General features: G+C 52.0%; 2 protein-coding genes across 6 annotated transcripts in view; both read right to left on the minus strand.

The window, feature by feature from the left end:
* Window positions 1–55: 55 nt before the first annotated feature.
* HK3 (hexokinase 3) lies at window positions 56–5536 on the minus strand. Its single transcript, XM_030229260.2, has 19 exons — window positions 5302–5536; window positions 5028–5177; window positions 4860–4908; window positions 4620–4782; window positions 4156–4304; window positions 3863–3997; window positions 3476–3755; window positions 3214–3397; window positions 2889–3044; window positions 2536–2769; window positions 2143–2447; window positions 1926–2065; window positions 1657–1776; window positions 1476–1571; window positions 1254–1353; window positions 948–1131; window positions 720–875; window positions 324–557; window positions 56–197 (listed from the first exon to the last, which is right to left on the minus strand). The coding sequence occupies exons 1-19, from the start codon at window positions 5397–5399 to the stop codon at window positions 56–58; spliced, it is 3075 nt and encodes a 1024-aa protein (XP_030085120.1). The 5' UTR covers window positions 5400–5536.
* Window positions 5537–6275: 739 nt separating this feature from the next.
* The window catches only part of UIMC1 (ubiquitin interaction motif containing 1), a 39626-nt gene continuing 20802 nt past the window's right edge, over window positions 6276–25099 (minus strand). For 3 of the 5 annotated variants that reach the window (XM_018915556.3, XM_018915554.3, XM_018915555.3), the window contains exons 6-13: window positions 23081–23145; window positions 20487–20575; window positions 19497–19576; window positions 16102–16270; window positions 10633–10711; window positions 8997–9117; window positions 7162–7225; window positions 6276–6725 (exon numbers count right to left, since the gene is read on the minus strand). In XM_018915556.3, the coding sequence (XP_018771101.2) occupies window positions 6472–6725; window positions 7162–7225; window positions 8997–9117; window positions 10633–10711; window positions 16102–16270; window positions 19497–19576; window positions 20487–20575; window positions 23081–23145 (921 nt within the window). In that variant the 3' untranslated portion in view covers window positions 6276–6471. Of the gene's footprint in view, window positions 6726–7161; window positions 7226–8996; window positions 9118–10624; window positions 10712–16101; window positions 16271–19496; window positions 19577–20486; window positions 20576–23080; window positions 23146–25099 lie in introns of those variants that run through there. The other 2 variants (XM_009091522.4, XM_018915561.3) reach the window with 2 other exon arrangements.

Consider the following 25099-nt stretch of genomic DNA (forward strand, 5'->3'; position numbering starts at 1 on the left):
TCATGATCCCCCAGAAGCTGAAGATGCAGACCAAAGATCTTTATTGGAATGGTGACTATTCCATGGCGTTGGCAGCACGATCGGCCACAGCTGCCACGAGCGCAGCCCCTTTCCCTGAGCCATCCTCTGATAGCATGAAGGTCACATTACAGTTGGGTGCCAGGTCCTTCAGTGTCGTCTGGAGGTTGGTGGAAAAGCTAGGCAGGATGGAAGGGGAGGGTGAGGATTGATGCACCTACCCTATGCACACCATGCCTCCACCACAGACCCCTTCTTAGGGCAAGGATGCCCCATGGGTGCCTGCCGCCCCTGGCCCCACTCACCATGGGTGCAGCTTGTACAAGGTGCCATCCACCCCAACAGTGACAGACAGCTGGTCCAAGCCCCTGTTCTCCCGCATCTTCTCCACCACAGCAGCCAAGCCAGCAGCGCAGAGCTGAGCCGCACGCAGGGACACGGTTTGGCACACCTCCCGCATCAGCACGCAGTCCTCAAAGCTGGCATCGAGCTCCAGTTCGTTCATGATGGTCCGTATCTGCCGCAGCGCCAGCCCATTGCTGTCCAGACCAATGCCATTGTTAGCAGCAGAGTCCCCATCCCCATCACTGTCCCCATCACCCATCACCCTGTCTGTGCCACATCATGTAGCCTGGCTCCTCACCTGGTGTTCTGATACCCCCACCCTGGGTTCAGGGAACCCATAGGAACCCAACACTCACAGTTCAATGGTAGAGAGGAACTTAGTCTTGAAGATGTCCTTGGTCTGGAGTTTGGGGCTGGGTTTGCCTTGGAACAAGAGCTCTTTCTCTGTCATTACCAGCAGGATCTGACGCACAATCTCACCCAGGTACATGCCACTGATGAGCTTCTCAAACCTATCCAAGGCACAACGTCAGCTAGGCACAGCCACCTGCTCCCACCCCGTCTGCTCCAGGGCCCTCACCCACCTCTGCTTGCCCGGGTTGATGGTGGTTTCATCCACCACAGTGTCAAAGTGGGTGAAGATATGGTCCAGGCAGCCGTTGTCCCCAAAGGCCCCCCACTCCATGTTGATGCACATGCGGCCCTGGTCCCCCTCCACAGTGCCCACATTCTTCATCTCCTCCATGTAACAGGCATTGGTCCCTGTCCCTGCAGGCCCCATGCTGGTGTCACCCCCACAGCAGGTCTGGTAAAGACATGTGGCCATGCCATGGGGGGTAGAGGGGTGGTGAGGAGACAGGGGACCTCCTGGATGTAGAGGTGCTCCTCACCCACAATGAGGCCGATTTCACATTTGGGGTCATCATAACCACAGGCCATCATGGTTCCCACCGTGTCGTTGACCAGAGCCACCACCTGCATCCCTAAATGCTGCCAAATAGGAGATGGACACACATGGTCTAGTGGCATCCAGACAGCTCCTGGGACTGACACAACCTGGATGCAGGTCCCCCTACCCTGGGGACAGGGACAGGCCACCAGACATTCCCTACCCGTTTGCGCTTGGCAGCATCCCGCAGCAGCTGGACAACGTCCTGTCCCACGCAGCCTGAGGCGCTGAAGCCTTTGGTCCATGTCAGCAGCAATGCCTGCAACAGTGGTTGGATCAGGGGCCAAGGCAGCACACATCCTGAGGTCCTTCCCACCATCCTGGTGCTGAAGCCACCCCCTCACCTTATCCAGGCCCACTTGCTGGCAGGGGAAAGAGAAGGTGAAGCCGAGAGGCAGCATCTGTGTCACCAGGTTCTGCTTCGTCTGGAAGTCTATGATGCAGTCAATGATGTGGTCAAAGAGCTGTGGATAGTGAGCATGGTGAGCATGGCCTAGGGTGGGACAATGCTGTGGGGACCTCTCCCAGCCCCTTCATGGCCCCATGGAGAGCAAGTAGGGAGGCAATGCCCACACCCCCGCCCCAGCCACTGGTCACAGCTCCTCAGCCTCACCTCATCACCACTGCCCTGCGTGATGCTAACTGGGATGACATAGATCTCACTGGCCATGGTGATGCCATCCTCTGTTATGCGCACCACCAGCACACGGAAATTTGTCCCCCCCAGGTCCAGTGCCAGAAAGTCCCCTTTCTCTGCAGGGAGCCAGCACAGTGCATTAGCAGGGCCACAGCCTCCTCAGCACCCCATTGCCAGTGTCCCTGCCCCTTACCTGTGCCATCAGGTGTGTGATTAACATAGGTGGGCAGCATGCGGACAGAGGCACTGGCATTGGTCTCCTTACCCAGGCCCCGTTCCATCTCCTCCCTCATCAGTGCCTGGACTTTCACCAGGTCGTCGCGGCTGAGCCGTAGTGGGGCCAGCACCTCGTCCACTGCACGGCGCTGGGCGGCCAGGCGCAAAGCCACGGCTGTCACCATGGCTGCCCCCCGCCCAGAGCCATCTCTTGAGGCCAGGATGGTGGCCATGCACTCAGGGGCCAGTAGCCTTGACACACTCAGCAGGATCTCCTCAAACCTGCCCAGGATGAAGAGGATAGCATGGGCTGGGTGTGAGGCATCCCACTGGGGTAGCACCCCACTGGGAGCCCTGTGTTCCTCATTACCTGGGGTAGCCTGCGAACAATTCTCCTTCCACCCCAACATTGACCATCAGCGACTCCAAATCCCGGGTCTGGCACATGTAGCTGAGGATGGCAGCCAGCCCAGTGGCGTGGAATGTGGCAGCACGCCCCACCACTGCCCGGCAGATCTGCTGCATCCGGCCGCAATCCCGCTCGCTTGGCTGTAGCCCCAGCGTCTCCAGAATCCTCTTAACTTCAGTTATGCCATCCTCATTGCTAGAAGGCAGATCACCGCCTTGCAGCAACCTGCAGGTTCACCAGCCCGCAGCCAGGAACACCCATCCATCACACCCCATCCTCCCACCTACAGCCGCTTTTGGTCCTCAGACACTCACTTGACAATCTCCAGAAGATGCTGCATTGTGAACACTCCCTTCTCCTTCAGGACAGCAGCATCAGTCCCAGTGAAGATAGCTTTCTCAGCAGTCAGGGCAATCAGCACGTGTCTGACAATCTCCCCCAGGTACAGGGTGCCCACCATCTTCTCAAACCTGTGTGAGTTTGAGCCCACATGGGAGTCAGTTGCGCCTCCCTAGCAGCAACCCTTGGCCCTTTAAGAGCACCCAGAAGCATTGCAGGGGAATGTGCGCTCCTCTTGGTGGGGCCTGACATGCTTAGGGACAGATGGGGAGCCTGTCCTTTCTGGGGGAGAAAGAGCACCTCTTCTCCCCTGGGTTGGAAGATTCTTCATCCACAGATTGATCGTAGGGTGTGATGAGGTCATTCAGGGTGCCATCATCCCCAAAGCAGCCCCACTCAGTGTTGACACACATCCGCCCACTGGTCTCCTCTGTTGTTTCCACCAGGTATGCCTCAGCCATGAAGCAACAGTTGGAGCCCTTGTCTGCAGGAGTGATGGGGCTGAGTACCAGCAGGGCCCCCCAGCACCACCACCATGGCACGCGCCATGCCCAAGTCTCACCTGCAACCATGGCGACCTCACAGGCTCTCCCCTCCATGCTGCAGGTCATCATAGTGCCCACAGTGTCATTCATCAGCGCAACAACTTCCACATGGCGGGACTGGCTAGAAGCAGATTGAGAGGATTTCCTGTTCTTCCGCAGCCAACCGCCTCCCCCACTAGCCTCCCCTTCCTTATCTGGCACAGCCTGCTTATCGATGGCTGACTGCAGCAGCTCCACCACGTCCTTCCCCACCACACCACTACAGTTGAAGCCCTTGGACCAGGAGAGGAGTTCTGCCTGTAAAGAAAATGTGGCAGAGCCATTGACCTCTGGCACCAGGACGATTCCTCTCCCCACTGCTGCCGTGCTGTGGTCATAGCCTGGGAAGGGGCTCTCCCCCTCACCTTGTCCAGCTGCGTCTGCCGGCAGGTGAAAGGGAACACAAAGCCCAAGGGGAGGTACAGATCAGAGTCGTTGGTGTCAGAGCTGATGGTCTCGGCCAGGAACTGGATCACACATTGTGCAATGAAGTCAAAGAGCTGCAAAGTCATGACTGGGGGTAAGGGCTGCTTGCCTTGCTCAGTACCCAGGCTGCAAAAGGCAGCCTCGAGCTCCAACACCAGCCCAGTGCCCTGCTGAGTCTCCGTGATGCTGGGCAGCCCAGCACCAGCCACCCTTTGCCATGGCCTCCTCATACCGCTTCCCCCTCGCCCTGCGTGATGCCCTGTGGCAGGTCATAGATCTTGTACATCATTTGAGGGCTCAAGTTTCCATCTCCGTAGAGGGTCACCAACAGGGTCCGAACCTGGGTCTGGCACAGCTCCACCACTAGAAAGTTGCCCTTCTCTATGGGGAAACAAAGACAGTACCAGGCAGAGGCCTTCCCTGTGGCAGATCTCCCAAAATCTGCTCCTTGCCCTGTCCCAGGGACAGTCACTGACCCATGGGGGAAGCCCCTGAGAGCCTGAGACTCTCAGAGGGGCCAAGGGAACAAGCTTCTGGCTACTGCCCCTGCACTGGGGAGTGGCAGAGAAGCTTATGAACACCCATAACTGATCCAAGAGTGGTTTGCCCCTCCCCAGCATCCTCAGGGTCAACTCCAGTGAGGTGTGCAGGGCTGCTAGTAGCAGAACAGTTCATCCTCAGGCTGGGCTGCCTTACCAGTGCCGTTGGGAGTGGAGCAGATGTAGGTGGGCAGCATCCGCACTTTGGCCTGTGCATGTGTCTGGCGGCTCAGCCCCTTGCACATGTCCTCTATCATGTGGCCCTTCATAACATGCAGCCTCTCTAGCGGGATGCTGAGTGCTCGCAGGGCTCGTTGTATCTGGGGATGGTGCATAAGGGCAGAGGTGCAGAGACTAAGGGCAGGGAACTTACGAATGGAGCAGGGATGGGCCTTACCGGAGTACTGTGGGAACTATCACGGCGCTGGTTCAGATTGCCCGCTGACCTGCATGGAGGGAGGTGGCATGTCACCCACTGAGCTCTGGCCTGCAGGACAGGATAAATGCCTGCCCTTGCCCAGGGACACAGTGGGGCTGGGGGGCCTGTACCCAGCTCTGCTCCCACCTGTCTATGTCTATGCCCAATAAGGCGTCCATATGCTCGTCTTTTTGCAGTACCTTCACACTGCCTCTGCGGTCGTGGAGGAGGACGCTCTGCCCCATCACGGTCATAGGGCCGAGCGTGGGGGCAGAGGAAGGAGAGGGTCCCCACGACCTGCAAGAGGCCATAAGCTGCTGTTTCTCCCCTGCAACAGCCTGAGGGATCGGGGAACCTGGCGGCCCCTCCCCGGCCCCACAGCGGTCTCCGCAGGGCAGGAGCCGCTCACCGGTTCACGTACCGGCTGTCCTGCTCCGGCGCGCCCAGGCTTTGGTCTGCTCTGTCCGCCCCGCCGGGCCGGCCATTTTGGGATGTGGGCCGGGTGCTGCGACTGCCCATGGTGGCGAGGCAGGGGCCGGTGTTTGGGCCCGGTGTTTGGAGCCGGTGTGGGGCCGGGGCCGATGGTGGCCGGGGCCGGTGTAGGGGCCGATGGTGGCCGGGGCCGTTGTAGGGGCCAGTGGTGGCCGGGGCGGTGTGCGGGGCCGGTGGTGTCCGCGGCCGGTGTGAGGGGCCGTTATGGGGCCGGGGCCGGCACGAGCGGGTCCGTTGCTGCCGCCGTCCCCCTGGCAACAGCCGCGCCCCGGCTCGCCATTGGTCGCCCCGCCTCGAGCCGGCCCCGCCGCGGCCAATGGGCGGCGCCGCTCTGGGCCCCACCCGCGTGAGGGGCCGCTCCCCGCTCCGCGCTCCGGCCGGGCGGCAGCGCCGTTTAAAGCCCGGGGTTTAATGAGCTCCGCACCAGCTCGTGCCATTAATTAGGCATGGGTCGCTCTCCCCCGTTCCCCGTGAGGATGCTCTCGGGGAGCAGATCCCTCCAAGGCCCGGTGCGAGGCAGGCAAAGCCCCACTGCCCTGGGGAGCGGGCGTACGGCCGAGCCACCAGGGGACAGGGAAAGCACCAAGGACACAGGGACACCGTGGCCGGGGCTCCTCCGGTTCTTGCATCCGCTGAATGCGGCTGTCAGCTGGCACCAAGGTGCCCTCTGCCACTCCCGGCTGGGAATGTTAATGCTGTGCTGCTGCCCAGAGCACAGGACACTGCAGCCCTCTGCTCCAAGCCCCTTCCACCAACCCCAGCTCCAGGAGAGGCCCTTGACCCCCGTCTGCTGCTTCTTCTCTCCTCCCTCCAGTGCCCTCCCATTCCCCAGAGAAAGCCAGCACAGCTCTGCCGTGGTGCTGCAGTTTCATAAAAACATACATAAATATATTTCCATTTCTGTAAGAGAGAGCAAAGCTGCACAGGCACCTATAAAACACACAGTCACTTCTCCACCCAGCGGTCCCAGCACAGGTCGTATAAAACATATAAAAGGGGTGCAGGAGACAAAGGCTGCAGGTGAAGCAGGGGTACAGTGCCAAGAAGACCCTCGCTGGGGCACAGGGAGCTGCCGGGGGTCCCTGCAGCATTGCCACCCTCAGAATTTGTGCCTTCTCCGGCGGCAGCCTTTGGGCCGTTGCTGGCTGCCTGCATGGAGAGCCATGCTTGGCTCCAAGTCCACCACGCCATCCATGGCTTCCAGGGAGATGCTGGGTTTCGCAGGGGAGCCATGGAAAGGAAGGTGCTGAAGGGAGATGGGGCTGTCTGCCGACGGCTCCCCATCAGCAGCTGAGAGTGCGGGAGAGGACTGCTGGTCTCCTAATCCAGTGAGGGGAGTCCCCGTGTCAGCACCTGCAAAAAAAGCACACATCAGCCCTCCTGTGAGCCACAGGTGCTGCCAAAGCACCTCTCCTCCCTTTTTTCCTCTTCTCCTTGGATCCATGGAGGGAAGCACTGGTGCACAGACAGGGACAGCAGAAGCCTCCCACATCCTCCAGGAAACTGGACATGTCTTGGTGCAATGGTTCAGAGTACACCCCACTCCTGCAAGGGCTCTGGTGTGGGTCCAGTGGGCACATATCCTGTAGGTACTGGCAGGAATGTGTGCAGCTGGCTGGGGAATGCTGACAGCCAGCTAAGCCCACAGCCCCCTGCTCTGCTCAGAAAGAACAGACCCTTCCAAGGGGAATTTACTCTCCCAGAACAGCCCAGGCCAAGCGAGGACTAAAAGGGGAGAGCTGAGAAAAGCAGCCCCAACCCAGCCAGGCTGGAATAGAAAGTTTTCCACCTTCAGACTTGCTCTCCGAGAGCTCCAGCATCCTGAGGAGTCCTCTCTCCTGCCTTCCAGTGTCCTGCCAAAGAGAGGAGAATCACCATCACAGCACTGCCACGAGGGAAGCCCTTAGCCAGGATGGCCCTGTGGGCACATGTTCCCCCAGCCCTCAGGGGCAGGCTGGGCACAAGAGGGACTTCTGCTTACCCTGGGCCTCCAGCCACCTGTGGGAAGGGCACTGCTCTGTGCCCAGCCCAACTAGCGCTCAAGCAGAGGCAGCAGAGAGCAGCTAATCAAGCAGAACCAGGTAAAGAGGGAGGCCAGGGTACAGGATGCCATCCCCAAGCCCAGCCAGCAAGCACAGGGCTGTGATAAAAGGGGGCATCAGGGGCTCTGACACTGCTGGAACACATCCCCCAGCACTGCATGTCCAAGGGCAGACTTGTCCCACTCTGTCCAAGGGTATTGGTGCTTGGTGCTGGAGGGAAGGGCCTTCCTTCAGGGCACAGCCGGACAAGGAACACACCTTGTGCCCTCTCTCTGCCCCTGGGAAGATGCAGCCATGCTGGGCACACATGCTAGGGGAAGACCACTTGGCCTGGCTGCTTTGAGCCTCACTGGCCCAGCCAAGTCCCCTTTCCTGGTTGCTCCCTGCCCCCAAGAACTGCTCTGGAAGGCACTGGCATCCTGGCTGTGGTGTTGGAGCTGCAAATCACCCCAAAATGGGCCATTGCAGGAAACTGCAAGCCCAACTGCGCCATTAGGAAGCTTTGCAATGGCCCAGCCAATGCCCAGGCTTCTCCAGTGAGCTGCCACTCCATCAAAAGACAGGGCCAGAGGTAACAGAGCCTTGCTGAGCCTTCCCAAAGAGCCCCTTGCTTCAGCATCTTTCCCCCACACCCTGTGCCTGCTTGCAGGACCCACACACCAGCCAGCTGTGGGGCACAGGGACAGAATCAAAGAGCCCCCACAGGGCTGGTCACATGCAGGAGCAGCCATGCCCTGCAGTACTCTGAACCACACAGTGCTTGGCTGTATCCCAGCCAAAATCATCAACCAGATATCTCATCATTTGCATCTGAATCCCCAAAGGGCTGAGGTCTGTGATGGATTTAAGGGATTATACAAAACTAAGACATCATGTTGCATCTTCATGCCGTGAATCACATTTCTGAGCGCAGGCAAAGCTGCAGCACGAGGCTTTTGCCTGCAAGAGCCAGCAGGAAGGCCTGGAAGGACCCTCTGTGGTCCCCTGGGACTGCCACCAGCAGGAAAAAGCACGGTGGGGGCTAACACCTGGCGAGTGACTGTGAGCCAGCTGCCACCCACGCTCCTGCCTCCCACCTCCTCTAGCAAGGCATATTCCCCATACCCAGCACACCTCCAGCACACTCACTCCCCCACAATTCTCCTGGGACGCTGCTGCTCGCTCCCAGCACTGAGCAATTTCTCCTGCTCTGGCTCCAAAGCCTTCCCCGTGGGAATGGGCCTGTGGATATCCAGATAGGTTTGTCATGCTGACGCTGGCCTCCACTCCATCGACATTCAGCCGAGGAAGGCTGCAGGACTGAGGCTGTGCTGCCTGGCAGCAGAACAGCCCTGGCTGCCTGCCCACTGGAGAGGCTGCTGGCAGCTCTGCTGGATTAGCTCACCCCTGGGACCGGTCCGAGCTCTCGCAGACCATTGTGGGAAGGAGGGCAATGAGTTCTCTGTCCACAGTGGCCCACAGGGACAGGCAATCCTACATCAGGTCAGCTCATCCCTGCCAGCCAGGGAACCAGCTCCTGCTGCCAACCCAGCCCCAGACCCAGCACAAAGCAAAGGGGATGGTGTGCAGGGTCGCCCCTCACCTTGGCTCTTCGCAGCCTCCTGGTTCCCTGAGCTTGCCTAGCAGCCTGAAGGCAGCTGTCCACGTGCCTCTGATACTGCAGCAGTGGCACCAGTGACTTACAGAGGTAGCACTTCTCACACCTGCCAGGCAGCAAAGGACAGAGCACTGCATTAGGATTCACCCTGCACCGGGCTCCCAGACACCAGCAGTGACTCTCCTCCTCCAGGCCATGCCGTGGAGAAGACGTGTCACCAAATCCAGTCTCACCCAGTGGGGTCAGGCCGGCACCAATTGCAAGGACTGAGTGATTATCAGTTCTCCCTGCCTGCTCCTCTGTATCCTGCTGCTGCAGCAGCGGGACAGTAATCAAATCTGCTCATCTAACTATCTCAAACACCACTGATTTTTCCCCAGACATAAAGCACCCTGTCAAAATCTACAGAAATGAAGTGCAAGGGCTTTGCAAAGGGGAGTTAAATTCTGCCTGAAAAGCAAACCAAGTGTGTTAAATCAGAGAGACATTTTACCAGGGCTGGATGAACTTGTCTGACTAGTAAATCAAGCCTTTCTCTGCACTGTCTCCATTTTACATCATGCCATGCAGGGAGAGGAATTGCAGAGCACATGCTCCTGCTGGGGGGTTGGCTCAGCTTGTTTCTCAAACCCCCTCGTTTGGGTGGAAGATGCTCAGGCTCACGCAGGACAACTGAGTGTTCTTGGGAAGAAGATTATTCTGGGTGAAAGGAGATGAAGGTCAGGCATAGATTTACACAGCTACACTCACTTCCACACCAGCTCTCAGCAGGGACTGAACCCTGCAGAAGACGACACTGGCTGTTCAGGAGAGAAGCTGCATTCAGGAATGGACTATCTCCAAGAAGAGACAAAGCCCCCAGGGACCAGCCCCAGCAGCATTGTGTTCAATTTGATAGTGGTACTCTCTGAGTGAAACACCCCAGGCTCTAAAATGCATATGGAGAGCCCCCATCGAGCAAAACTCTGCAGCACTTTTTCCCGTATTTTCTTTCCAGTCAGTGCTGATTACCCAGATAATGTGTCTAAACAGAAGCTGTCCTCTCTATAATTAGCCTAATTCCATTAGTGATGTTGCCATCCACTGTTTGTAACAGCAAAATTGCTTCCATAGCAGGGATTTTACTGTCAGATCCTCTCTTATGATGCTTTGTGTGGGTGGCAGGAGGAGGGGCTGCATAGAGAGAGATTAAACAAAGCCACTGCTATTCTGAAAGTCTAATTTAATTAAGAATATCACTACAGGTGCCATGTTGACAGCCTCCATGTCCTGGCCTCTTCTTTTCCCGGGGTTACCAAGCCCAAACTTCCCATCAGAAACTGGCTGAGTTAGCACCATTTTAGCTACAGCTCCCCCCCAGCAGCCATGCGCCCCTGACCCGTCATGGATTGGGCTGAAAGGAAATCAGTGCAAAAATAAACAATCTGAGAACAGCAAATTCCTCTTACTTCAGTTTAAATATAGCCAGCACTGCAACAAGAGGCACTGAGGAAAAGCAATTTCTTAGGGAAACACTGTTATAAGGCCAACGGCCAGCATTTGTAGAGGAATAAAGACATCCATAGCCAAGCTAGTACAGAAGCACAGAAACAATCTTGGAGGAGCAGGCATACCTACTTACTTGTCAATGTCTGAGGATGGTGGGCTGCTTTTACCACAGGCAGCTTTATTTCTTGCCTCTCTCTGACGCCGGGTGAGCACTGGAGGAAAAACAGAAAGGGTTAACAGAAAGGGTTACTACCATTCACCCCAAACCATCTCTACATCATGCTCAAATGCACCAAGTTTCCATCTTCCACTCAAAGCTGCAGCTGAAGTGATGGTAGAGGTGAAGAAACAGTGGACTGGGACAAGCAGGGTTTTCTGTCCTGCAGAAGTGGTTGCTGGACAAGTGTCCTTTTTTCCTGGGGGGATACTGAAAACTTTACCTTTCCCAGACTGGGGAGCCAGCTGACCACTTCACACCTAATTTGCCAGAAACAGCTGGATTGGCAGTCTGTAGTTTACAGGAATTTCAGAGCTGATGACAGCAGTGTGATAGCCTGAGAGCAGCGTTACCCAGCTGCTCTGGCAGCACAGCCCAGCTCCCTGCCAAGCCAGGCTCCCGTGCCTGCTGCAGGGAAGGACAGTGCCAGCTGTGGGCTCAGGGGAACGCAGAGCCAAGGCAAGGGCTGTGCAGAGGCACCAGACCTTTGATAGAGAGCCTGGCTGGGAAGGGACATGGCTCACACTGGAAAGGGAAATTACAATAATTAGCCCACTCATCACTTCCCCACTGCCCATGTGAACTGTGGTGCTATTGTCCACAGACAGCCCTGGCAGTCCCCTGGATGAAGACCTTTAGCAGGAGCAGTGCTGCTCTCTAGAAGCTCCAAAACATGGGTAACCAGTGAGATCCCAGCTGAGCAGCTGATGACAGGCCCAACCATTTTTGTTCCCCCAGCAAGCCCAAGCAGCCTTTCCCAACTGGCTCTGCAGGCATCTGCAGGGAGCACATTGGAGTGTTGTCCCTTTCAGTTGAATTCCTCTCAGCGTATTCCTGTTGACATACCACCAGCAAAGATCCTCAGGGAACATTTCAGATAGCCTAGCTTGCTTCACCAGGGACGTTCAAGACTCCAGCTCCAAAACAGATGTCACAGTAAGCGCTCTCAGGCATGCTGGCTAAGGGGACAATGCAGGGAGCTGTTTTACGGCTTGGTGATGCTGCTTCCCATACTCATGAGGGCCAAAGTCTGACTCCAAGGTATAGGCACAACAAACCTGTTATTGTTAGCACATCATCTGTGATAAAGAAAGCGAAGCACAAAATTCTATGTGGAACAAAGAGAATTCTTCTGAGTTTTAGCAAAACTCCATTTCTAGAATGTTTGGCAACCCCAATATCTATCCACAATGCAACACAGCCTTTCGTTCAGAAGCAATCACTGATGCAGCTACATCAACCAGCAATGTACTGTGAAGTGCTCAGGAGCTGTTGGGGCTGATGGGAGACAACCATGCTGAAGAAACAAGCTCAAGGCTTCCTGGGATGTGGGTATTGTCTCCTAGGCGATGACTGATAGCAACAGCTCATAGCTCACAGGAACTAAAGCAAACGCCTCTCTTTAACATAGCCTGGCCCAGATTTGAAGTGGCAGCCTGACTAGGATGATTGGTAACAATGGCCACCCCCCAGGCCCAAGTGTGTTTGACAGCGTGGTGAGAACTGCTCTCCAAATCAGCGTGTGCTTGTTAATATTCCTTAACGAGCCTTGTGCACCAGCTCAGGTGTTAATCACTTCTATTTTCTTCCAAAAGCAGTGAACACATCTGGCATAATAGGCCCATTAGAGATGTCTGGGACTAGCTCTGCAGCTGCCCAGGAGGAGACCCTCAGCTGTAAAGCTGGAAGAAGCAGCAGAGGAGAGAGAACAGGGCCAGCTGGTGAGGCACAACCCCTGCCAAACATGCTGGTTGTCCCCAAGAAGGGGGTTTGGAAAAGACTTGCCACAGGCAAAATCCCCACAACAGAGCAGTGCTGACCTGCTTGTGTGACAGGAGCCTTGTAACTCTCCCAAATACAATGCTCTTTGCTGGGTCAGACATACTCTGTGGCCCAAGAACAACCTTTTCCCTCACTCAGCAATTCTTCTGGTTGACAAGTCATTCTTGGCCTGTTTGGCTCCAACATTCTCGCTGGGGAAGAGCAGCAAACCCTGCCCAGTATGGTCTTGCTATCAGCACACTCAGCCCGGGCACCTCCTGAGGCTGCCAGGTCTGGCTCCTCATGTGGAGCTGTGAGGTCAGAGCCACTGAGCTCCTCACCTTCCTGCTCAGCCCACCTGCAGTCTGATCCACCAGCTCCCTGTGTCACTACCAGCTGTGCCACTTCCCTGCAGGATCTATCAGTGTCTGGCTCATGGCATCTTATCCCTTCTCAGAAGCCACACAGTTTTCCTCTGCACCCATTTCATTACTGTTTCTGCGGTATCAGTGCGCTTCTACTGATGTCAAGAGCTTTTAACAGCACCGGTGCTGCTGCTGAAGACTGACAGCTGCATCAAGACTGCATTTGAGCCTTTGGGAGGAAGGGATATACCAAATCCTCATTTTCCTGGGCTCGCTTGGGAACTGAGAATGCTGGATGGATGTAGAGGGAGGGTGAGAGGCATCGAGTATGTCACAAAGCCCAAGAGTATTTGCTGTACTCAGCTGCAGCCAAGACTCGCTTCCAGACTGAGACCAGCAGATCCCTGCACAGGCAGCAGCAGTGGGAGATGGATGTGGTGACTCCAGCAGAGCCCTCTCACACAAGTGAGCCCCTTCAGTTGAGTGCATGAAGAAAGACAGAGCTGGCACAGAAATTCCACAGCTCCACTCATTCACTTGGAATTAACACCAGGCACTGAGCTGGAAACCCAGGGCCTCAGCCCTCCCCAGTCTGGTACAGTGGCTAACACAACATCAGGCTCTTCTTTTTATTTACTCAGATCACAGGAAAGTGGAAATTCATGATAAGATTTTCATGCTGCCCAGGTACGTGGTGGTCTGGGCATCCAGCCAGGTTGACCATGTACGTAGGGGAAGCAACTGTAGCTCATCTTGCCCAGCTGCTCATTTGAAAACTTGCCCTTAGATATCAGCCAGACTGAGTTGGCCTCCTGAGACCTAAGACTGAGAGACTTTGGTGCATGATTATAAGAAGGAAGAAGAGAGGTAAAACCAGCAAGAACCCCTTTTGTAGTATTAAAATGAAAACCACTGACAGCTATAGTTTGCAGGACTGCAATTCCAAAGACATCAGGAGTAAGTCTAATTAATATATCTGAAGACAGACTAAGAACCCCTGATCCAGTGCACCAAAGGAAAACTGAAGCCATCTTTTCTTAACAGACCAGGGCATGGCTTAGAGGGCAGAACTCTGACTTCCTCTCACACAAAGCTGTTGCTGTGCTCCTGAGGAAGCCAGCAGCCAGCCAAGAGCACACAGTGCTGCAGCAGTAGAGAACAGCTTCTGGACCCACACAGGAGCTGGCAGTTGCTTCAGAAGACAATTCTCTCACATCTTTTTTCTCCCCATGCATTAGCTTTACCTGTGGATGTTGTGCTAGTGGTGGATGCCAAGGTAACAGCCCCAGAAACAGAGTCCTTTTGTACCTGCACAGCTGTGCCAGGCTACTGTCTGGCCTCTCCTCAGAGCTGAACATCATCTCTGCCTATTCAGCCCAAATCCTACAGACTAGCCCGGCAGCTGAGAGCCCTCTGGGTGACAGATGCCTTCCAACAGCTGTTGGAAACTGGCCTGAGGTGCCCCATGAGCCAGAGCCCCACAGGCAGGCAGGATTCTGCCCGAGCCTGGGAAACCCATGGTACTGCAAAGAGTCTGGGTGCAAACAACACAGGTGTCTTAGACTGTTATGGCTAATAGAGCCTGGTCTCTACAGGGAAAATACTAGAAAAACTGGCAATAGAAAACTCAAATTACTGTGATTTTGTCCCAGACCCATTGCTCTGCTTACAGCCATTATTACAGAGCAAAATTCCTTTTATTCCAGGCTGGTTTCCTTACCGGGGGATTGTTCTGAACAAGCCAGAACAGCAGAGTAGCAATTCCAAAATAACTACCCTTACAAACATCCCCAAGGAGACCCGCCTGGAAGCAGAATGGAGAGACCAGCCTTGAACTCTGTCCTGCTGAAAGCCAACGCCAAAGAAAAGAACAAATTCCCTTGCACTGCCAAAGACTTCAAAGCCTTTTCCTGATCACAGCCGGGATTCCCCAGGATCAATGGATACACTCACAGTCCAGCCACACCAGGGACCAGAATACCAAAAGGCCAAAGACATTCCTGCTAAAAGGCACACTAGAAATTCTGCTCCATTTTGTAACACAAGTAAGACCTTTATCAGTCTCAAGGATGGGAGAGGAGCTATGATAATTTGTGATTTGCCTGAGCCAAATGCTTTGCATCAGTAGCTGGGTTGTGCCTGCAGAGAGAACCTTCCGCCAAAATTAAGCACCAGCCTGTATCAGCCTTTACTCTGGCTCCTGTTATCTTGACAGGACCCATGTCACATCCCCAAAGATTTAGTATAGCAGGAACCTTTTATTTTAAAACTACATCAACTCTGCATTAAGATTACATGGTGAAACTTCCTCCTGCTAGAGGAATGCAGAAGTTACAGTTCTTGTACTAGCTATGATTTGCTCAAATTGCTCAAACATCATAGATTTAGGCTGCATTTAACAAGGCAGTATGTAACTGAAAATTATATATTCAGAGCCTGAAAAGTTAATCTTATTACAAGCTACTACTTTGATATTACCTGACATTGTGCTAACACAGATTTTACATTTCAAGCAGCAGCTAAAACATAACTTACTGAATATGTTGATAACCAACCAGTGTATTTGTTCACTTAAGCTCTACAAAGGTTGGCTATGGAAAACTGATATGAAAAAGAATACAAAGAGGATTAATATGGGCATTCTGACTGTGCTTCTATGCCTCACTCTTCACATGAAGGAGAAAAATCCACACCCCCAGAGTGATAGTTATCATTTTGCAATTTTAGTGAAACAAGAGGGAAACTTTTCTGCAGTCTCTGCCACCTGAACAGGCCATTTTTGCACATACAAATGTCAGACTTCATGCAGAGCACAGGCCATTCTTGCAGTAGTACAGAACATTTTCCCCTCTCAACAGCCCTGAAGGATGACTGCCCACATGGCTCAAGCCTTCCATTTTCTACCACTGCCACATTCTCTGCAGGTCCTCAACAAGGCACACAATAGACAAATCTTACAAGTACTGCTTGAAGCATCCAGGACTAGATCCTGGGGTAATATTCAGGAGCTGATAATGTGGTGAATTATTGTGTGAAGTCAATCAGAAATGATATTTCTGTGCAGGAGGTACTGGAAATACCAGAGCTTCCAATAACACTCTCCAGGGCAGCGTGGAGATGGAATAAGGCAGAGTGAACAAACCTTCCCATACACCAAACATCCTGAGACAGACAAGACTGCAGCACCTGCCTGCCAAGTAACAACAGGGAAGGGGGGTGAGCACGAGGAGCAAACACGTGGAAGCAGCACTTGGCAGACCTGGAGCATCCTCAGCAGGCTCGGGTCGCGCCGTGCCGTTGCAGTACATGGCATGCACCTCGATCTCGTCAGCTGGGAAGCTGTGGTCACACAGAGGGCACAACACCTGGGCAGCAGCTGCAGGACTGCACTCAGACACAGTCCTGCCAGCATCTTCATCCCCACCAACCTAAGGAAGAAGAAGAAAAATTAGCTAGACAGGGCTGTTTCTCTTACTTTGCTTAGGTGCAGAGCTCCATGCTGGTCTGGTAGCTACTCACCCTCACAAAGACTCAGATTTTCTTGATAAGTTTCACTCCTCCTTCATCACATAGTGCTCAGAAATAACACCACTGGCTAAATGAACTACACTGCACTAATAACTAATTTTTCTTGCAAAGGCAACATGTCCTTTTGAATCATGGTGAAACTCCCTGCACAGCCATGCACACCGTTTAAGGCAAACATCACCTGCACTAAAGTGGAAAAACGGCAAAGCTTCCATTAATCAGGAAATCTCAGAAGCGAAACTGATGGAAAATTCATGGGGCAAAGCAAGAGTTCAACACTTGACTTGTGCTCATCAGTTTCTGGACATGATCCATGCTACACAGGCAGCATTGTCTGGGAAAGCAGCTTCCCCCAGGATGAAAGGAGGCTGCTGTGGTGTTAAGAAGCCTGGAGAGATCACTGGAAGCTCCTCCTTTATAGAGGAGGTGACTGGAGCAGTCATGAGAGGGGACACCGATCAAGGAGAGAGGGAATACCATTAAAAATCTGTGTCACACAAAATTACTAGCAGAGGCTTTTTGCCAGGGCAGAATGTCACAGCTCGTGTACGTTCTCAGGGTGCCACTACCACTTATGGACACTCTCTTTTTGTATTGGTCACACAGCTGCAAAGGTGCTCCACTACCAACCCACAGAGATCCAGCCCGCTCCCTACGCCACTGACATTCTCAAATGCAGCAGACTGCAGCCATCTCACTCATAACTGCATCTCTGCCTAGTCAGGCTTGCTGTAAGATTTTACCACATTTAAGAAAAAAAACCTTCCCCTCCCCACAATGATTAAGAAAAGCTATTTAAATATTAACCACGTAGAGAAACCTATAGAAAAATAATATGGGAGAGGTTTCTGTTCTTAGAGCTAAGCAGTGACACGTGGACAGTGTGCAGCAAATCTGCTGTCTGCTTCCCTCCAACAGTATCATTTCAGGGAAGCAGTAATTGGGGTCAGCCAAGATGCTCCGTGCCACTGGAGCGCTTTGCTGTATTACTCGGTTTATTACTTCCTTTCCCAAATGAAGATGTGATCCTGATTTTTATGTCCTAAAGGGAAGGAGGGTGCTTTGTTGACTCAGAGGAGCTATGACAAAAATTGCAGGACTGGGACTCAAACAGATTCGGACTCTCAAAACACATTTCTCCCCAACAGCAGCTGAAAGGCTACAACGGCAAGCCCCAAGAACATCCCTCATTCCCAGGGAAGCTCTCTGCCCTGAATTTCTGCAGAGGAGTTGCCACAAGAGTTCCTCCAGCCAAACACAGGCTGCAGAAGTACATCACTTACAGCATTAACACTCGTACACCTCTCTCACATCTCAGTGTCATTACATCTTGTGAAGTCCTCACTGTGGGGCATCACACTGAAGAGCCATAAAACACAAGATGTGTCAAATATGAATGATCAGATCAAACCTGTGCTACACAGACAACACACATAAAAAATACGATGGGAAAAGCAGCAGGCACTGCTCCTTCTAGCTGCCTTTTTTAAAGCAATCTTAGGAGATCACCAATTCTGCACACCCTGCCCGCCTACATTCAGCGGTAAATTACTAATTTTAAATGGAAATGCAACATTCTGTAACAAAAGACTGCTTGTACAAAACCTTGCGGTAACAGTCTGGAAAACCTCAACTGCAGAACCAATCACCCCTGTCAGAGCCAGAGACAGTTGCCTCTGCTTTTTAGCAGAGGAAATTGCCTACAAGACATAGTACTTGCAGCCAACAGCCAGCCAAGAGCAATGCTAGAGGCTGAGCTCAACAAGACTCCTGTGTCCTGGCTCAGCATCTGCTAGGAAGAAGTCAGTCCCAGTGGTCTCTGCTTGGCTCCTGCAAACCACTGATGCCATGGTAGCTGTTTCTGCTGTTTTCCTGGAGGGCTGCAGCCTCTGGTCTGGGACCTGCTGCCAACCATTATGATGTGAAACAATCCCTAGGAACCTGCTCCCCACCATCTTGTGCCACCTAGGCAGAAGTGTGAGACACAGAGCACCCTCTGCAATGCACAAGGGGACAGAGCAGTGTCCTGGCCACAGCCAAATGGGTCACGAATGTGCTTTGGTGGCAAGCCCAGGACTGCCTCTCTCCTTGCTGCAGTCCCTAATTGACTGCGCAGTGCTTGGAGATACCTGCAGAACGAAAGGCACACGAGAGCAGAAGATGGTTTATTAAGAGGCCTGTGAGAATGAGACATTGGAACTGCAGACGTGCTGTACAAGCTGCAAACTCCCAGAATGAGCTTTCCACAAATGAATCCTCTTGTCAAGAGCTGTATGATTCTGTATTCATGTACCCTGCACCAGAGGAGTACTTGGCAACCCCTTTGATATCACTCTCTAAATTAATAGACAAAGGGAGTTTTATCAGAAGCAGGAACTGAAGTCAGATGTTGGTACAGTGACAGCTGCAAAGCAATTGCTGTGCAGGTGTGACAACACAGGGAAAGGGGCTGCACACAGCACACATCTGCAGCAAGAGGTAAGAGGATGGCCCTGCCACTGACTTGCTATTAACTATTACTGCACAAAACTCAGGAGACTCAGACTTGGGACACTCTGCTTGGCCTGAAAACCACCACCAGCCCTCAACACTTCAAGCCAGTCTTTATACCAGTCTGATCTCTGGGTAAAGCTCTCCTCTTAGCCTCTTGGATACAGTCTGTGGAGAGCAAACTGGAGTTCAGAGCACTGTAACAGGGAAAAGCAGGTGACAGCACAAGTGGCTGAGGTTTACTTGGACTCCCCTCAGAGCTCCTGGGGTCCCTCTGCATTGCTGAGCATCACAGCTTGTACCCCTGAGCATGGGCAAGCAACAGCACTGCCGCCCACACTGATGGCATCCTCCAGCTCAGCAGCACTGGGATATAAAAGAATGGGCTGGAATTGATAACAGCTCTCCAGCTATAGGACTGAAAGGCTTCAGAAGCAGCTGCATGCAGTCCCCAGCCAAAAGGGACTGGAGATATGAAGCAGTAGAGAAAAGCAAAGAGGGAACTGTTTGTGAGGATCCAAACAGCAGAAGTCCAAGCTTCCAGCTACCCAAAGGGAAATGCCAGCACAGCTCAGCTGAACCAAGGTCTAAAGGATAGGATTGGAAACAGAACCCTTCAATTTCAAGCTCTTTTACCTGCATAGGTGCACCTCTGCTGTCTGAATAGAGCTCTTCTCTCTCCTTCTCAACAGCTTCCAGTGGGCTTGGCTGTGTCTCTGCAGAAAAACAGCTCTATGTCAGCACAGGTTTGCAACCCCCAACTATCTCTTCACTTGTTGATGTAGCTTAGTCCTTAACGCTTTTTTAAGTTTTCAGTTTCAAGACATTCTTTAGACTTGCCACAAATGTTATCACACAAAGTGCAACAACACAGCCAGATGAGGGGTTAAAGTCACAGCATGGTAGTGTGAGGATAAAGGCACTGCAGCTGTGCAGCTTCATGGGGAGTGAGATTAGACACAGGGAAAGTGTGTGGGACACTTGCTGGGATGGAGACAAAGCAAGAATAGAGCTGCTCTCACATCAAGACAAGCAGAGCTCCCACTCCATGCTCTGTCTCACAGTCACACCTTCTTTAGACCTCCACATCTTTGTTAGCAACAAAATATGGCTCCAAGCACCACTATGACCTATCCTGCTACAGCTACTCATGAACAGGAGCAGCCTCTTCATTATTTTTCTCCCTTAAAACCCTGGACCAGAAAATCTCAAACATGGCAGGAGAGACCAAGGAAGAAAAACTCCTTAGTCCCAAACATGTTTAATTAATGTAAGACAAAAATTATTTCAGCTCTCATGCTTTGCACATTATCTTGACACTGAAAAATCTGCAAATTTGATTGCCTTGCAGAGACACCTTGTTTTGAGTGATTCCTCCATGCCCAATGCACATCCAGGTGTCTCTTCAGCAAGTCTCCAGCAATCCCTGTCACAGAACTGCCTTAGAGAAAATGGGTCCAAAACTAGGGGATCAAACTAAATTACCTGAATAATTTTAGCCTTGAAAAATGTAGATGGGAAAGAAATCTCATTTTGTTCAAATAACTTGAAAATTCTCTTTTCTCTGAACTTCCTAAGCGTGTAACTTTCAGTACAAAATACATAACAGTCTCAAGTGCCTCTTACCTGGGCAAACAGAGATCTCTTCTTCAGCAGAGTTTTCTGTGGCAGTATCTGGGTTCCTTTTACTGCCAAGTGGGGTCATTGTGGAGATGCTGTTCAAAACATAAATATAACATGAATCTCCAATCCAGTAGGAGTGAGGGCCACACCTGCCATTCTCACACAGTTCAGAACAGCAGATGATGCCATAATTTCCAAGTGGTCAATATCTGACAGCCAGAAATGACCAGGATAACAGCAAAATATGGGTCTAAAATGCCATCCTAAGCAAAAGCCCCAGAGGGAATATTTTTTTTCTTCTAGAAAGGCAGAAAGGGTCATTATCTCTTGTCAAAGGAGCAAAAATACCTGCTCAGAATTGTGGGACTCTGTGGGAGAAGATGTGGGAGTTGTGCAGGTACCAGCACTGTGCCTCTTTCTGGCTGGGGAAGGAAATCCTCACAGAGGAAAGACAGACCTGCTTTATCCCACATTATCCTCTCCCTCCTCACACTGCTCCTTTTCTCCCTTATCCCTATGCAGCCAGAAGCAGCAGGGATGTGATACAAGGCATTTTCCCTGCAGCAAAGTCCTTACAGCATTAGTGTGGTGGTTCCTTGGAGCAGCACCCAGCACTGCTCCTCTCATTTTGACCTTCGGATTCCTCCTTTTTTATTTTTTTTTCTCCCACCTCACTGCACAGTCCTTTTTTTTCTCCCACCTCACTGCACAGTGTCTTTCTGACACAGACAGGCATTGCTGAGTAAGTCTGGCACCCATGCTGACACACTCTGCGCCTTGCGTGGCTCTCTGATTAGTCTGATCAAGTATGCAAGAACACACTTTAAAAACATGAATCCCCGCACTGACAAACACAAGATTTATTAAGCTCAACCACAGGCCTTAGAGAAGAGAGAACAGCCACTGCTGATTTATGATAAATAACAAAATTCTGATAGGAAATCACAAGTGGCTTTTCTCTCTAAATAAAGCATCTCAAAGCATTTGTTATGAATCCAGGCTGAGCGTGTTTTACTCTGTGTCTAACATCAGGGCTCTCTTCAAAAGAACTCACACAAAACAACTTGCTATGACATTTATAAAATGGGCTAATCAATTTGAAGTCAAACCACATTTCTTGCTACACCAACTATCTCCTGGTAACAAAGCCTATAATCATTTATTAAAACCCCAATCTTCCATGCTCTGTACAAAGCGTGGAACAAGCAGGGAGAGCAGCCCACAGAAAGCAAAGCAATTTCTTACAGGACTGGCACTTCCTGAACTGCTCCACTCCCTCCAGACAGCTCAGAGCCATGTTTTCCCATTAAGTGATGCTGAGGCCAGCCGGTTGGGGTGCCTGAGCCATACCCAAGAGAGGCCTGTGCTGGCAAATTACCAGGAGCCAGATGGCAACACTTAATGTGCACAAAACTGCAAAGACTGCAGCCATTTCTTGCCTTGCTGATGTTCCAGCTGCTCGAGGAGGGGCCACCACATGCAGGTGCATCCCACCCCTAAGCAGGCAGCCAGGAGCTCCTGGGCAACTTGGGGAGTGTCCCAGATTAACCCCACCAGCTCCACCAAAGAAAAGAGGTCCCTCTCCTTTCATACCCTCCACATCCTGGGCTCTCAGGCCCTAAGCAGGCAGGAGGCCAGTGCTGCAGAGCACACACCTCACTGCCTTCCACGCAAGCTCAGAGCTCAGCTGTCACAGGCTCATCAGCCTCGGCAGCAGCAGCAGCTGCAGGTTCCTCCTGCTCCCCAAGGCAGGTTTTAAGCTTGTTAGAAAGGTGCAAGCAAGGAGGATTTTCATACTCTGCATATTGATATTAACAGCTCAGGCCAAACGCTGTTAGATCAGAGGAAAGTTGGCAGTTTTGTTCCAAAGCAGGTTTAAATTATAAAACCCAACAAATTAAAAACATGACATTATCTGGCCTTTCTTGTAACTTGCTCCCTGAATCCTCTCCCATTTGTCCTTCTTCTCCATAGCCTTTCATGCAGAATTGCATCCCACAGGAAGGAGAGGAAAAAAAAAAAAGGAAAAGAGGAGTAGGCTTAAATCTGAAGAAAATCATGTTGACTTGCCCCACACCTGTCATCTGCTGAAGTGGCTTTTCTGGAGCACTGCACTCTATCTTTGGCTGATAGGCAGTGCCGTCTGGCTTCCTCCTCCCTGCTTTCCTCTTCAGCAGCAAGGCAAGAACATAAAAATACACACAGCAATCCAGTAAACCCTTCCCCATGCTGCCTGTGCGCCTTCCCCGACAGACAAGTGATGGCATCACTGTAACTCACCTCCAGCTCCCCATGGCTTTACTGCACCACGTCACAGGAGCTTCAGAGGGCAAAGAGCAACTCCTTCAACTTGTACAATAATGCACCTTGCACATCTTATAGAGTAACAACAGCAACTGATCCCTTCTCCTCAGCTGTGCCCCTCCTCTCCCATGCTGCTCCAAAGCCATCTATTTCCAGGGATACTTAACAGCAGGGACTGCAGTCAGCTTTTCCATCAAGCTGTGGGGCGACTGCACCCCAAAATACTCCAGGGAGAGTGGAAGAGCCCATAAAGAGAGAACCTGTGAGCCCCACACTCTGAACACCCTACTCACCTCTGTGCAGTTTGCATGGGTTCCCCATCTTCAGGCACATCCTCTGCAGGCAGTACCTGGGAGGGCTGGAAAGGGAAATTCTGGTGTTATATAAAACAATGTGCACAGCTGACTGGGGTCTGCTGGGTCATTGGGTTCTGTCCATGACATTGCAGCCAGTCTGCTGTATATTTTTATCTGAAAATGGCTCAATATCCATCCGGAACGAGTCAGCTTTTTTCCTCCATCCCTGCTTTTGGCAAGGTACTCCCTGCAATAAAGCCTGGCAGTACTTTTTGTCACCTTGCTGCCTAGACATGTTCCTGGACAGCCCATGCCCATCCACTCCTTCCAGCACTGCCCATCATCTTCCATGCTCTCTGCCTGTTCTCAGCACCCACCTCAATGTATCTGTAAGCAGCAACCATAGATTTTCTCCACCTCCACCTGTGCTGAGCTTGAAATAACCCAAGGTTTTTAGTGCCCCCTGCACTCCCCCAGGTACACTAGCAGCCCTCACCTACTCCACTTTAAAATTTATTTTCCTGACCCATAATGACCTGATCAACTGGTACAGCTGATGCTTGACCATGAGAAGCACTTTTGAAATTTCCTAGAGATAACATCTGTTGCATTTTTCTTGCCTGGGAAATCAGCTGTCCCATCTGAGGGGAACAGATTAACCTGCACAATCTACAGCTGGAAAATCTGTGTGCATTTTATCCCGTTTTTCATTTAGCTCTACGACTCCCCTTATTCTTTCCTTTAAAATTTGTTCAAAAGCCTTATGCACTGCTGAGGTCAGGCTAACATGCCAGTCATTACCCAGATCCCTTTCTTCTTCTGCAGTGTACACGCTACACTTGCCATCCTCTAATCAGGTGGAATTACAACGGTTTATTAGCAGCCCTTGCAGTCAGGCCTACAATTTCTCATGCTAGGTCTCAAAGAAACCCAAGGAGTTTTCCTCCCCCTTCCCTGAGTCTATCAAATGCTGTGAGCTTGATTTCCACCAAAGGTTTCAACTTCGATCAGCTCCACCCCTGGATATACTTCCCCAGCAAGTTCCAAATCAAGGTCTTTCCTATCAAACTTCCCTAGCATGACTCCAACCCCCAAATATCCCATTTTATCTATGCTTTCTTTACTTCTTTACTGCCTAGCTCATAATTAACATAAAATACCACACCCCCTCTTTTATTTGTCTTTGTCCCAAATCGTGCATTTCTTAACAACGCCTCTGCCCTGGTCATGAACACTCATCCATGTTTCTGTTTTTCCTTGTACATCTGTTATAAAATATGGCACTAATTCAGGTCACCAGACTCTAAATCTCCAGAATTGGATCTTTTCCCTCTGAATCTTTTAAACACCAAGGGTTCCCTAACCTTATCTGAAAGGCTCTGAAAAAAATTGATTCTATTAGCACTGAAGTTTGTTAGTGCAGGTTCACAGGCTGTGAGATCTCCTGACAACCAGGATTTGCTCTGTGCAAACAACCCCTGGCTGTGGAAGGCAGCGGCAGTAGTTGACTGCTGCCAGGGTGGAAGGTCTGTGGCCATTCCAGGTGAAGGTTTCAGGGCAGGAGTACTGGCAGCCTCCCTCAAGCACATCACTTGCACCTTCATTCTACACATGGCATGAGGCCATGTCCTTTTTCAAGGACAGCTTTCAGTCCTCAAGGATGGTTTCTACACTCAGCACAGCCTAAGATCTCCCACCAGCCCCACCAGCAGAGCAGCCCTGGTGTCACTGGGGGAGCCCCAGGGTAGCACAGGCAGCAAAGGGTCTCCAAGAGACGCAGCAAGGTGGAGACACGACAGCTCTGGGCCCCTCCTTTGTCACTGCCAGTGGAATTGTATTTGATAGAGGGGGAAAAAAATGGAGACAAGGCACAAGCAAACATCAAACATATTGATTTTGCAAGTAAATCACCTGCTCTGGCCTCAGTGAGCGACTGCACAGAGAGGCGAGAGAAAGGAGCTGCCTCTCATGCTGGGTGTGATAAAGCAGATGAAAAGGCATTTAGAAAATATTTTC

The sequence above is a fragment of the Serinus canaria genome, chromosome 13 (assembly GCF_022539315.1).
Source record: "Serinus canaria isolate serCan28SL12 chromosome 13, serCan2020, whole genome shotgun sequence".
Lineage (NCBI taxonomy): Eukaryota > Metazoa > Chordata > Aves > Passeriformes > Fringillidae > Serinus > Serinus canaria.

What these genes read in the sequence shown, in the direction of transcription:
- HK3 (XM_030229260.2), bottom strand. Translation starts at nt 5,399, where the DNA reads ATGGGCAGTCGCAGCACCCGGCCCACATCCCAAAATGGCCGGCCCGGC. An exon ending in TCACACACCTGATGGCACAG is followed by an intron (nt 2,066 to 2,142) that starts GTAAGGGGCAGG and finishes GGCTCCCTGCAG; the next exon opens with AGAAAGGGGACTTTCTGGCA. An exon ending in TTCCTCTCTACCATTGAACT is followed by an intron (nt 558 to 719) that starts GTGAGTGTTGGG and finishes TGGTCTGGACAG; the next exon opens with CAATGGGCTGGCGCTGCGGC.